This window comes from Amia ocellicauda, chromosome 2, assembly GCF_036373705.1.
Source record: "Amia ocellicauda isolate fAmiCal2 chromosome 2, fAmiCal2.hap1, whole genome shotgun sequence".
In the NCBI taxonomy this organism is placed as follows: Eukaryota; Metazoa; Chordata; class Actinopteri; order Amiiformes; family Amiidae; genus Amia; species Amia ocellicauda.
Genome location: NC_089851.1, coordinates 10,329,199 through 10,343,186, shown reverse-complemented (window position 1 = coordinate 10,343,186; position 13,988 = coordinate 10,329,199). Strand labels below are relative to the sequence as shown.

Sequence of the window (13,988 nt, the reverse complement as noted above, 5' to 3'; positions counted from 1 at the left end):
GAAGAGTTTATAAAGTCTATGGTATTGTTCAAAACCACACTTCTCCAAATTAATACTTTCTCCAGGGATAATTAAAACTTTTGAAATACATTACCTCAGAAGCACATTCCTGCAGTGTACCGACTACTGGGATCAGCATGTTTTCATGAGGTGATTTCAGGAGCCGAGCTAGCAGTGGAATGCCCCCCGCTTTGCGAATGGCTTCTTTGTTCCTGGGGCTCTTACTGCAGCTCCACAATGCCAGGGCACCACACCGCGCCACCTCGATGTCTTTCTCCTGCTCAGGAGTCAGGGTGGCAGAGTCTTCGGGGACACAGTCCAGCAGTTCCACCTGAAAACATTAGATTTGATGACTGTAAAAGATTGGTCTATCACCAAATGAATAAATATAACAATGGGATTGGGGGGGATGGGGAAGATAGAAGCATTTATTAACATTAATTTCACATTTGTATGCTTGTTTTTCTTTTGTAAAAATAAATACATATATAAATAAATGTGTGTTCATAAAACATTATATTTAAATTATTTAAAATTTTAACACCTTGTATAATTTACAATCATATTTTTTATCATGACATACAGAGGTGATATATTTGACATACTTGGCAGGTCACCTGTTCAGAACAAAATGGAGCAAAGCAAAGAATTACACAAGGAGTCACAGATGTGTTCACAGCCTATTCTGGATTTAACAAATTCTGTCTGAGTTTATGATTGAGTTACCTATTATGTCATAAACCAAATTTCCTTAGATCTAGGCTGATGCCCACAGAATAATTATATTTGTGTTAAAAGGTGGTCTGTGATTTTGGAACAAATAAATTTGCGGTTGCAAATATCTAGCATCTAGCAATGAATGGAATAAAATATGAACTTACCAAAATATACACCACTGTTGCTTTAAAGATCTTAGGTTGCTCCATCAATAAACATAACTAAATTGTAGGATGATGGTATATCTCCTATTTCACGAAATTTCATGATGTCACCATATTAACAGTTTATGAAATGAGACTGAATAATTAGCTCGTTTAAACATAAGAACTATGACACAAAATATAAAAGGCTGAAAAAATAAATAATTGCATGAAAAAAAATAGGAAAGTAATATGGTTTAAGTGGTTTCGATTTTTACTTACAAGTCTCTTTATTCCTCCATGCTGTCGTACTGTCCTTCTTGCCCTTCTAAACTTGGCCACATTAGCGATTGTCTCTGCAGCTAGACATTTGAGGTCCTTATCTGGGGAATCTAATATTTTCACCATGGTTTGTAAACCACCAAGGTCAGCAATGGCTCTCCGGATCTGTGCGTTTCGGCTGATTTCCTTTAAGATTTTCAGGGAACCAATCTAATTGGAAATGAGAACCAATCCTTTTAATTGTGCACAATTCTTAATACACTTAATCTGAAGAACACAATAGCAATAAGTTGATAACTTTGCTTTAAAAGTACCTTACAGATCACTGTAAATTTGAATGCTGTTAGACAATTGTTTATAAAAATGGAAATAAAAACAGAGCAACTGATACAGGATGTGTTTTTATTTAAAGTTTCACTATAAACATTGTATCTGAAAAGCATAACAACAATTGTTACCCTACGTCTTTAAACACTAGCATTTGTTATGCTGACTAAGAGAGCTCTGTACTAAATACATACTGGCATACAATATAATGCTGTTTGCCTACAGGCATAAAGGTTCTTTGGCAGGACTACTCACATTGCATTTAATCTCTTCTGTATCCAGCAAGTTAATGAGAACTTCAAGGCCACCTACATCCCTGATGGCCAATTGGCATGTCTCCTGTGCTAAATTAAAGTCCCTCATTGAGCACAAAGCAATCACAGTTGCTGTCTGGTTGCCTCCCTGAAATAATCATTCAAAGCATGAATTAATTAAATGGTTGGCATAAGAAGATTTAAGAAACAATTCAAATTTAATGTGCATAATTGTAATTAAACTTACTTTCTGACATGATTTTGTTTAGACCACATGAGTGCAAGTGTTTGACTTTGCCCTTTTTAAAATTAGCTATATGCAAGTTATATGATGTCCTTTAAGACTACACGTCCTACTGAGAATTAACCAGGAACCATACAGAATAATCAAAGATTGCAATTTAGAGAAAAGTAACACCAGCAATTTTTTGACAGTTGCTATAGACATTCATAATAAATAATTCAGCTACACATTCTCCTAGAATTAAATACTAAGTGGTTTAACTGGTTTATGTAAAGCAATTCATAAGATTTTTACAAAATCCGGCAATATAAGAAACAGGATATTGAACAGATTTTGTTTTTTATTAGTTTTAAATTCAGTATATGCATAGATTAAAAACATGTGGTCTAAAAACAGTTTATCATGTGGCTATCGCTAATAAAAACATACCCACATCTCTTTTCACATGTTCAAAACAATATGAATATTGTACCACTTCAAAACATCACTGTTTGTAATCTCCAGTGCCTTTAAATAAGGTTTTCATTTACCTAATTGATAGATTCCAAGCATGCTTTTCGTTCCATACCATGACTGATGCTTTCCCTATTGTTTACTGCACTGCTACATTGTAAAAACAGTTTTAAAAGGGCAACTATATAAAATAACAAAATACATTGTTTATGTTCAGAAATGTCCTATTTTATCTTTAATCAACTAGTCTGATACCAATAATTGTGAAAAAAAACTTCAACATCAACTGTGTTTTTCAAAGGACTTCTTTCATGTTAGAAATAACAGGTAAAGTGACTTTGAGAAATATGTCACAATTATACTATTTAGGAAGAGGATGAAACAAAGTAGTAGAGATGTGAGAGTCAATATTGCCTACTACTAGTTTATAAGTATGTTTGTTTGGCTGTTTATGTTTTCCCAAAATATAATTTGTTCCTGCAAGACAACTCAAAAAGTAAACGGAAAGACAAAACAAAGATTAAAAGAGCAGGAACATAAAAAGAATAACTCAAAGCATAATACTAAAATTGTCATATGACTTTGAAATGTGATACTGGATACAAAAGTAAAATCTCCTGGCAAGTGAACAATCACATTTTATGGTTTTAAATTAACCCCAGATTCAACCAGTATGTCCTTCAAAGTCAAGTGCACTCCTGCACTGCTTTTGCCTGTGACATACTTTACAACTGTTCTAGATTTAGGACTTCTAAGACAAAAGTTTAAAAAAATAAAAAGCTGAATTTAGCTAACAGTTTAAAAAAAAAAAAAAAATATATATATATATATATATATATATATATATATATATATATATATATATATATATATATAAAACATGTTATGTGTATCTACATTATTATGTACATTTTCAGATCATTGATTTTATTGATTTTTTTACTAACATTTATAAGTATTTCAAATAATACTTGTCAGTTCAGTTCAGAAAAATATGAGAACAGCCACTGTTCATCACAGTCATTGATCTAATATTCCTATTAAGTGTTAAAATGAGCAAAAGGGCTTCCAAATGCTGAACATGTGTTACCCATATTATGATGCATCTTAAACCATTTGTCTAACAGTAGGTGATCTACTGTTCCTTTCTGTCTTCACTATTTTCAATCGTATAAGAAATCCACAGGGTTATGATTAGAGTTATTGAGATAGACGTTATATTTCCAAATAAGGATATATATTTTTTCTCTTTTTGATAGCTTTGGTCTTTAGTTAGCACCAGCCACCTTTACTATACATATGATATCACTATCTATTGTGTTTTGCCTCTTCTAGCTTCTTTCTTGTACAGAAAGTTTTCTGGCAGTTGTTCAAAAGGGGACAATTTCAGAACAATTCAGAGTGAATTAATTAGCTACTGGACAGAAATCAAGTATTCTGGACCTAATATTTTATTATTTAATTATACATTTGTTAATCCACATGATTGATTAACAGCTAGAATTTATTATGCAAGAATGAAGAACTATCAGAAAAATAAATCCAGAAATCAACTAATATTTATGTATTTTGTCTGATAACATTTCTCTGCAGTCCTGATTTTCAGAGTACAGATCTAGATTGTGCAATATCTGCTTTTGTCAAAGTTGCTGTGAAAAAAATTACTCTAACTTGCATTACAGCACAATATAAAAAGGGGCAAAGTCGTTCATTCAATCTGTTGTACCAAGGTGAATAGAAGGTCCCTATTGCATTTTATATTCTGATTGATTCTGGTACAAAAACCTAAAGACCCACTGTTCAAGACATTTGCTACCAGCAGGGTTTGGCAAAAATAACAGCAGCGACTGAATGTCCTCATAAATTACATCCTTTGGAAAAATATCTTTAAATATCACACATTACAAACTAGGAAAGAATGAAGGAGATTCATAAATCATCTTAAGTGTTGACCAATACAGTCAATTACCAACGCATGAGAAGGCAACAATTCCTAAACAATTTTGTAAGTTCAGTAATATGCATAAGCATGACAATTCAACAAAAATTGTAAAAGCTGTAAGTGAGAAATGGTCTAAATACCTCTACAAGATACAGTTTGTACTGCATTACATTTGTTATATATATATATATATATATATATACACTCACCTAAAGGATTATTAGGAACACCATACTAATACTGTGTTTGACCCCCTTTCACCTTCAGAACTGCCTTAATTCTACGTGGCATTGATTCAACAAGGTGCTGAAAGCATTATTTACAAATGTTGGCCCATATTGATAGGATAGCATCTTGCAGTTGATGGAGATTTGTGGGATGCACATCCAGGGCACAAAGCTCCCGTTCCACCACATCCCAAAGATGCTCTATTGGGTTGAGATCTGGTGACTGTGGGGGCCAGTTTAGTACAGTGAACTCATTGTCATGTTCAAGAAACCAATTTGAAATGATTCGACCTTTGGGACATGGTGCATTATCCTGCTGGAAGTAGCCATCAGGGGATGGGTACATGGTGGTCATAAAGGGATGGACATGGTCAGAAACAATGCTCAGGTAGGCCGTGGCATTTAAACGATGCCCAATTGGCACTAAGGGGCCTAAAGTGTGCCAAGAAAACACCCCCCACACCATTACACCACCACCACCAGCCTGCACAGTGGTAACAAGGCATGATGGATCCATGTTCTCATTCTGTTTACGCCAAATTCTGACTCTATCATCTGAATGTCTCAACAGAAATCGAGACTCATCAGACCAGGCAACATTTTTCCAGTCTTCAACTGTCCAATTTTGGTGAGCTTGTGCAAATTGTAGCCTCTTTTTCCTATTTGTAGTGGAGATGAGTGGTACCCGGTGGGGTCTTCTGCTGTTGTAGCCCATCCGCCTCAAGGTTGTACGTGTTGTGGCTTCACAAATGCTTTGCAGCATACCTCGGTTGTAACGAGTGGTTATTTCAGTCAAAGTTGCTCTTCTATCAGCTTGAATCAGTCGGCCCATTCTCCTCTGACCTCTAGCATCAACAAGGCATTTTCGCCCACAGGACTGCCGCATACTGGATGTTTTTCCCTTTTCACACCATTCTTTGTAAACCCTAGAAATGGTTGTGCGTGAAAATCCCAGTAACTGAGCAGATTGTGAAATACTCAGACCGGCCCGTCTGGCACCAACAACCATGCCACGCTCAAAATTGCTTAAATCACCTTTCTTTCCCATTCAGACATTCAGTTTGGAGTTCAGGAGATTGTCTTGACCAGGACCACACCCCTAAATGCATTGAAGCAACTGCCATGTGATTGGTTGATTAGAAAATTGCATTAATGAGAAATTGAACAGGTGTTCCTAATAATCCTTTAGGTGAGTGTATATATATATATATATATAATTTCAAAATCACATAACTTATGAAAAAGTTTGAACAATTTAGATATTTAATAAACAGAACAGTATGGGAAAGAAAAAACATTGGGTCAATAATCAGTAAGAGCTCCTATTAGATTAACATGATAATTATACACACATCTTCATGCAAATACCTAAGAAAAAAAAAGAAATACACAAAATGATTTGCACCCTTATATATATTTTTGCATTAGGTTTCAAAACATGCATTTCAATGTATTTGTTTTAGTCTTATACCATTTCCTTAATTTTCAACTCTTGAGATTAAAATCCAGATTAAATCAGGAGAAAAGGTTATCCTTTGAGGTATTCTAGTCTTGCTCTGAACAAACAGTTCAGCAAATATTATGAAAATTCTAAAATCAGACAAAGGCTTATTAAAAGGAGTAATAAGTACAAAGGAGTGTAATCACGGACAACAACTGCAGTCAAAATCTTGCAATTTACGTTTCATAATCTGTTAAATTTGCTAAATTGCCACATTGTAGGTTTTCTCCCAGAACGGCAACAGCTAGAATGCACCCATAAGTAGTAATTTCCCTCACAAATTCTCTTCGAGAGATTACTAAAGCTCTCGTACTATTAGTCTGAATGGCATAGTAATTGTAAGGGAAACAGTATTCAGGAACTAATTAAATCATTTTTAAGAGAAGCCTTCAGACTAAAAAATAATGAGTCATTTAATATAGTACGAAAAAAGAAACAAGATTCATCTAAAATGCTATCATCCGTGTAATTTTCTTAACAGCTTTGGGTTCTATGCAGCTGCAGTTTTCACGACATTGGGGCAATCTCAAATGAAGTGAGGCTGCTGTTTCAAGAGGCCAGTTCAAAGTATTTATTGTGTCATGTAACCTCATTGCAGTAACAGCTTATTTCCACAGTTATGCAGTCTACTAAACTAATTCTGAGCTGCAGATTACCTCAAATGTGCACCTGTACGTACGCAGCAAGAATTTTCATTGCAATAAAATCCTTAACGCTAAAATCTCTTTTGAACTAGATGCCATATTTCAGTATACTAGCAACACAAACTACTAAATCTTCATTGGGAAAATGTTGAAAATTGCTCCAGTCAACCGTACACTCTCAACCAAAACCTCAAACGTACAGACACCAGAAATGTATACAGACAAGCCTGCACTGCATAAATTGTTTTGTCCATTTTATTTACTTTCAGTTTTTCAATTTTCTATGCTTGTCAATTTCATATACTACCAAATATAATTACCATACAGTGCCAAGATCTTTGAGAAAGATGTCAAGAGGGACACTTGTCATTATAGTCAATAATATCATTTGATTGATTAGAATAATGTATTTTCTTCAGCACAGACTGTTAAAACTGCAACACTATACAATGATAAAGCTTCCAGTCACAACCTGAGCATCCTACCCACTGCATCAAAGCTCCATCATCTATTATTAAATGGAACAAAGGATCTGAATTAGCAAGCCTGGTATCTTTAGACCCCGTTCACATTTGAGATTTTGGCTAGCCCAGGACCACCTTAACTCAAATGTGAATGGGGTCATAGTTTTAAGACGGCCCTGGGCCTTTTTTGACCCAGCTTAGATCTTTTGAGGGGCCTAAAGGCGACCCGACTGTGAATGTGACGTGCCGGGCCCTGGGCCGCGTGGAAAGCGTCAGCGTGTGACGCAACTCAAGCCCCGCCCCCAGAGACTGCGTGTCTTATTCAAAGGAGACGCCGCTTCTCGCCATCGCAGAATAAACACTGGCACCCAAACAGCTTACATGACTTCACAAGACAAACAGTATTGTCTCTATATTGTTTGCATGACATATCAATCTATAGCCTTAAATGTACTGATACATTTCTCTAGTTCACATCTTTATATATATAAAAAAGTATAGGCTAAGTAATCGGTTCAAATGAGTGTAAACAGTTCAAAAGTACTCGGTCAATGAAAATAAAAGTGTGTGTAGCTGTTAAACTTACTATTGTTTTTTTCTTCTTATATTCTAAGTATGATTGAAGTCTGAAATTTAACAGTATGCAATTTTCAGGTATAAAATGCATTGTGAAAATGTCAACGGGACCAGGTAACTTTATTCACGTATCCGGATTTTGCATTAAAACAATATAAATTTTACCGAAGCAGGTTTCCATTAAATCCAATGCATTTTAAAACGAGAAAAGCTGTTTACTGTACTATGCAAGCCTACATGCAATTATATTGAGCTGAGCATGACAATTACAAATGCTGGCTTTGGAGGTACCTGGGACGATGCAGAAATTAAAGCACTGTTTACAATGTGGATGGAAGATAAATTTAAAGAAACCGAAGGAAGTGTACGAGTGCTGCTATGAGGATATAACTATAGAAGCGATCAGGCTTCTTTCGATGGGTATCAGTCATTCACCCGACAAAGTTAAAAGGAAAATAAAAATGCAAAGATCAGACTTTAAAAATGACAACAAACGCAGTCGAGTCCAGAGAAAAAGTTGCATGTTTTTCCGAGGAACTCTGAGAAGAAATACTGAGCAGCAGCTTGGATTGCATTGGACAGATCGATCTGCAGCAAACAGCACCAAAGAGGCAGACACTTTTGAAGTACTACTACTAATATATTATCTACTGTATGTGTATGTGTGTGTGTGTGTGTGTGAGAATGTATGTATGCATGTATGTATGTAATACACATTTTCAGATTATAAATCTCAATAGGCTATTGATAATTAACGCATACGATTTGTGATTTAATGTAATGTCCTACTAAATGTGCTTTGTTTTCAGGTGAATTGTGTAACAGCACTTTTGACTTGCAGAACCGAAGATAGACATTTGAAAAGGGAAATATATTAATTCGATTCCCCATTGAACCATCACATCGCATACACCTGTAAGCATACCTAATGTCATGCGTAACTGGTTTGTTTGAGCAGATTTGTTTAATTCCCGCCATGCATTTCGTTTAAGCCTCCTTTTCAGCTGCATATGTGAACACACTTAGGCCTCCTAAAAGCTCAACTGTGAACGGGGTCAGAAAAAAAAGCCAGACTAAATTTGAGGTGGCCCAGGACCGGTCTAATTAGTGTGAACAGGGTCTTAGATGCACACTTATATGTGTTTTAACAAAGTGAGTCACTGGAAACACCATTAATTGATCAAACCAAAATCCCTGCAGTAAAGCTATTCAGAGTGACACATATTTTAAAAAGTCTCAAGTTAGAATGAGAGTCTGATGATTCCACGTGTGAAACCAGGCTGTGCTGCTTGGCCACGGTGGCCGAATGTGGACGGTGGTGCTGCAAAATTGTCTGAAAGCCACCAGGGTTGGGTGAAGTACAGCTGGTTATGAGATCGTCAACCTGCTCTCCGACTTTGATACCTGTCACTGGCCAGGCATGTGCAAGTCCAGACATCAATCTTTTGGAGTTATGTCTGTCCTCCGACTCAAATTCAGAGCTCCAATGTTTGTGTTTCAGATTCCCAGTGCGAAAGGAAGGGACTGGCTTGGCAGGGAACACGCCTCCGAGGATGCATGTGGTTTTCAGTTTTCCCACTTCAGTTTAGGATTGCAGTGGTGGGATAGACTGAACAAGGACAAGTGCCAATTCCATACTGAGATGTAAAAGGGTGTGGGGGGGTGGGAGATGACTGTGGGTTCTAAGCACGTTAAAAAAAAAAAAAAAAAAAACACCCAGAGGAAGAATTTTAATATATATTTAAAATAAAACAGAAGAACAAAAAATCATGTGTGAACCAAACACTATTAATAATACCATTTTGAAATGGTAAAGACCTAATGGATGTAAATTGTATAACTGGCATGCGGATGATTCGAGTATGAACATATTTGAAATGAGATCAAGATCAAAGCTTTTATGTATGCCTATATCTTGAAATGGTAAACAAATAAGTGGGTATACTCCATAGGCCAAAGTCTGGCCTGCGAAGCTACATAATTAGTTTCTTCAGGCTATAAATCTCCATATAAATTGTCCAATCAGTGAATAGTGATTTATCAAAAATATAATTAGGAAAACAGGATGCACTGTGACTAACTACATTATAATTTAGTTTTTTGGGTGAAAAAAAATGAAGTCAAGAATAAATGTATAAATCACAGATATATTATGACAAACAAATTTCACAAAAGTGTGTTGTTCAGATACATCCATGGTATAAGGAGGTAATGCAGGTTACAAAGTGCATTATGGTGCAATTGCACCCTGTCCTGGAGGGGAAAGGCTGAGGTACAACAGGTATACATTCTGGACAGCTGTAGCTTTGGGAGACGCCAGGCCTCCAAGCACTGGGGCGGCCCTGACCTCTATGAGAGTAGAGAGAGAACTAGCTCTGGATGCAGGGTAGTGAAGGGGGGCGTACAGCCTGTGGACAGGAGGGGGTATGTAGAGAAATGAGCAGTATTAAATCAAGGCTAAACGTCTATGAAATTAAAACAAAAACAGTTACAGTGCAAAACAAATGTCTTACAGCCTTCGTTTCACAGTGTGCAGAGTCTCGTTCTCGATGTATTAAAACAGAAAAGAGCCCTCGGAAAACAACCTGCTAATGATTTTGCTGATTTTGAAACCTTTTCAGTTTTGGTTCAAAGTATATGAAGCACATACTACTTACTTACTAGTGACGTACATAATCTTTACCAAAGAAAACTATATGTGTGAGTTAAGATGAACACAAGGCTATCCACCTCACAAATACTTATCATTATAGAATTCTGAAGTGATGATCAAAAGACTCCGTTCATGGAACAGGGTATTGCAAGCTGATAAAATATGAAAGCCCCAACAGAACACCTTTAATTCCATAAGAACCAAACATTTGGTAATGTTTATCAGAGAAAACTAAAACAAATGCGGCACACAGACAGATAAATGAGGAGACTAAAATTCTCTCACGCCAGCAGAGGGTGGACACCCCTTATAAGGGTTAAATCACACTGAGTAATTATGAGATCTGCAAAGAATAATAATGCCCTGTGTCAAGCAAACAAACACATTCTTAAATCAAATATCTCTAATTGCTACTCCCACACTCTCCTTAAATACATTAACAAAGAAATAGGTGACTTCAATATCAGATCTAAAACAAAATTGTCTCTCTGTAAGATAACAATAATTTTAATAGTTTATTCACTAACTTGTTGCTAATTTCAGTCTTGCAACAAACCACTCGGTATAAAAGGAAACAGGGCTCCAGCACCTTAGAGATTGCATGATAGGCAGTGGCAGCTCAACAAACCTTCTATATATTAATACAGCTAAAATTTCACCAGAAAGAATATCAAGTAACCTAATTCAAAAGTATTCCAAACATGATATCAACCACTGCAACTCTATGCAAAACACAAAATTCATAATGTTGGTTTCAGCACTTCTCAGATACTGTGTTTGTGTTTAATCAGTTTTGTTCAAGGTACTGTAAAGCATGCATATTATTTCAACTTCAAGTAGCTAATTGTAATGTTTGATAGTTGTTCTAATGTTTTTGTACTAAGCTGCTCTTGCTGGACATATGAATAGTTTTGCATTCTACTCTGTGTTGACTGTCTGGGTATGGTGATCCATTTCACGTATTCACTGGTATACAGCTGTTGAGCCCAAACATTGCACAGTATTATTGCTTTGTATTGCTCTTATATTTTGTAAGTCACCCTGGACTAGGGCATCTGCTAATAAATATATACATAATTATAATTCACACCATTAGCAGAGGTTATGATAATAACACTACTGATTCTGTTTACTGCACTTTCTTTATTACCTTTTCAACCTCATCTCTGCTGGTCTCATTTGCTCAGTGTTTTCTCTGCTTTTATTTTTATTAAACTTACATATTTACTCCAAGTGTTAACACTATAATAATCTATAAACCATGTCACAACAAAATGCTTGCTGTATTCATGTAATATATATTTTACCACATATTTTTAATCACAGAGACAGTGATATTTAGCTGTTTAAATAAAGGAGTTTAATTCTCCATACAACCTTCAGCAGAAAAAAAAACAATTACAGCAAGGTCTTCAAGTGTAATTACATTTTATTGTTAATTATATTATCTAGAAAAATGCATTTTTTGAATAACTTCACAGTTTAATGCTAGTTACGATTAATTTTCTTAAGAAAATTAATCAAAAACAGCAGTGTGAAGTAATTGGTAACAGGCAATGTGAAAGGATATTCTATGAAACACTGTTGTGTTGCCATATATATGTAATTCTAGCTAATTAGGCAATTTAGTTTCTGCTTGTAAAACAAATATCCTGTGGTTACCTAAATATCAATGCCAATTATTTATTATGGAAACTGTACTGCTTGATCCTTGACCATTTAACCAATAAATTAATACACTTAAGGTGTGCTATATACCATAGTCTCTTGTTTAAATATGTGCTTTAACTAGGCTATATGTTGCTTTTAGTTGAATATCACAAACAAAGTTATAAAACATGTTATACTTATAAAATCCAGGAAAATACATCAATAAAGAACAAAACTGATCAGTAAACATTTGCTCTTTGGAAGTCTCTCTTTGTTTAAACTACAAATGCCTGCATATATACTGGGAAAAAAGTCCTCTCCTAAAATAAAGCAGATATTTAACTTGGCTCAGGGCAAATTTTAGCTTCTGATGGTAATGATATTATAAAATAACTACTGGACAAACCCCCATAAATAACTTCACAGCATGGTTTCCAGACATACTGAATGCTGGGAAGTGCATGTTACAAATGCATCCTGTTGAAGTACAATCATTTAAAATACATTGCTAAATCAGTTCTCAGAATTCCACGTACCCAAGAAGACAACAACAGACATCTGATTCTAATAAGCCAGAATGTTAAAAGCATTGATTCAACAACAACTGTTTCAGCTTTTGTCATCTGCCATCAACTGTTGCATGTGTTTTTCTTCTGGGATAGAGCTGTAGGTTTCCTAAGAGGAATTTAAATTGATTATATTGAGTTTCATTACCTACCTATCACTGAACTCAGTACAAAATATTCAAAACAATTCACTCACTGGATGCTGTCACTAAATAGTGTATACTTATCTATAGTTAACTTGTTAAAAATACATTTAAAAGTAGTTAACAAATGTACACTTTCAGTCCCAAAGTTCAAACTTGTTCTTATTTTTCCAGGACCCTGAATTTGCTTATATGAGTGATATGTCAAAGCTAGGATTTTGTTTTCTGAATTTCTCAATCTCATGCACACTGCTTTCTTTGGCATAGTCTTCAGTATTCCAATGTCATGTATATTCACATAAACAAAGCCAATAAAATATGCTTAATCAGCCTGGATGACAAACTATTTTAATTTTATTTTCACTCATTAATAGACTCCATATGCACTGTCACATCTTCAGTATTTTGTACTCTGGGGTATGGTGAAACTGCGTACAGTTTCTGACAGTCTTCATGAATGCATATGTATTGCAAGAGTCCCATCTCAAAAGCAAAACTAAGAAACTGGCTAACACATTCAATAAACAATGTGATGTTGAAAATCACATTATCCCACTTTTACTAATCATATAATAGCTAGTTATTTATTACACCAATTACACTTTATTTTAAAATTAACCTGCTATTCTATTTGTTTCTAAAATTGCTGGACATTTTAGCTCCAAACATCACTAAGTGATTATTAGTACAAGGCCCCATTTTGGACATTAAACTTTTCAAAAGAAAATACAAAACTTACCTTAACTACATTGCATCAATTCTGTGAAAGGTAGGGCCAAACAAATTTCACACATGGAAATATGTGATGTGGCTTTCATTATTCAACCAATGTATCTTCAAATGATTTATTGAAAGTTAAATGCAAAATTGCAATGCTGAATATATACACCAGAATTATCAGTGAAAGTTTACTTTACTATGAACTGCAATACAAAATGCAAATAAAAATACATACATGCACATAAGCCATTCAAATAAACAAAGACAAAAAGCCAAGTGATAATATGACATGCTTGACATGATATATACTGTACATTGAGGGAAAAAAGTATTTGATCCCCTGCTGATTTTGTAAGTTTGCCCACTGACAAAGAAATGATCAGTCTATCATTTTAATGGTAGGTGTATTTTAACAGTGAGAGACAGAATAACAACAAAAAAATCCAGAAAAACGCATTTCAAAAAAGTTATAAATTGATTTG

At 35.0% G+C, this 13,988-nt stretch overlaps 1 protein-coding gene across 2 annotated transcripts in view; it reads right to left on the bottom strand.

The window, feature by feature from the left end:
* Positions 1–13,988, bottom strand: part of odad2 (outer dynein arm docking complex subunit 2) — a 78,432-nt gene that overhangs the window by 38,297 nt on the left and 26,147 nt on the right. For both annotated transcript variants that reach the window (XM_066717900.1, XM_066717907.1), the window contains exons 11-13: positions 1,725–1,871; positions 1,143–1,352; positions 95–331 (exon numbers count right to left, since the gene is read on the bottom strand). In XM_066717900.1, the coding sequence (XP_066573997.1) occupies positions 95–331; positions 1,143–1,352; positions 1,725–1,871 (594 nt within the window). The remainder of the gene's footprint in view (positions 1–94; positions 332–1,142; positions 1,353–1,724; positions 1,872–13,988) is intronic.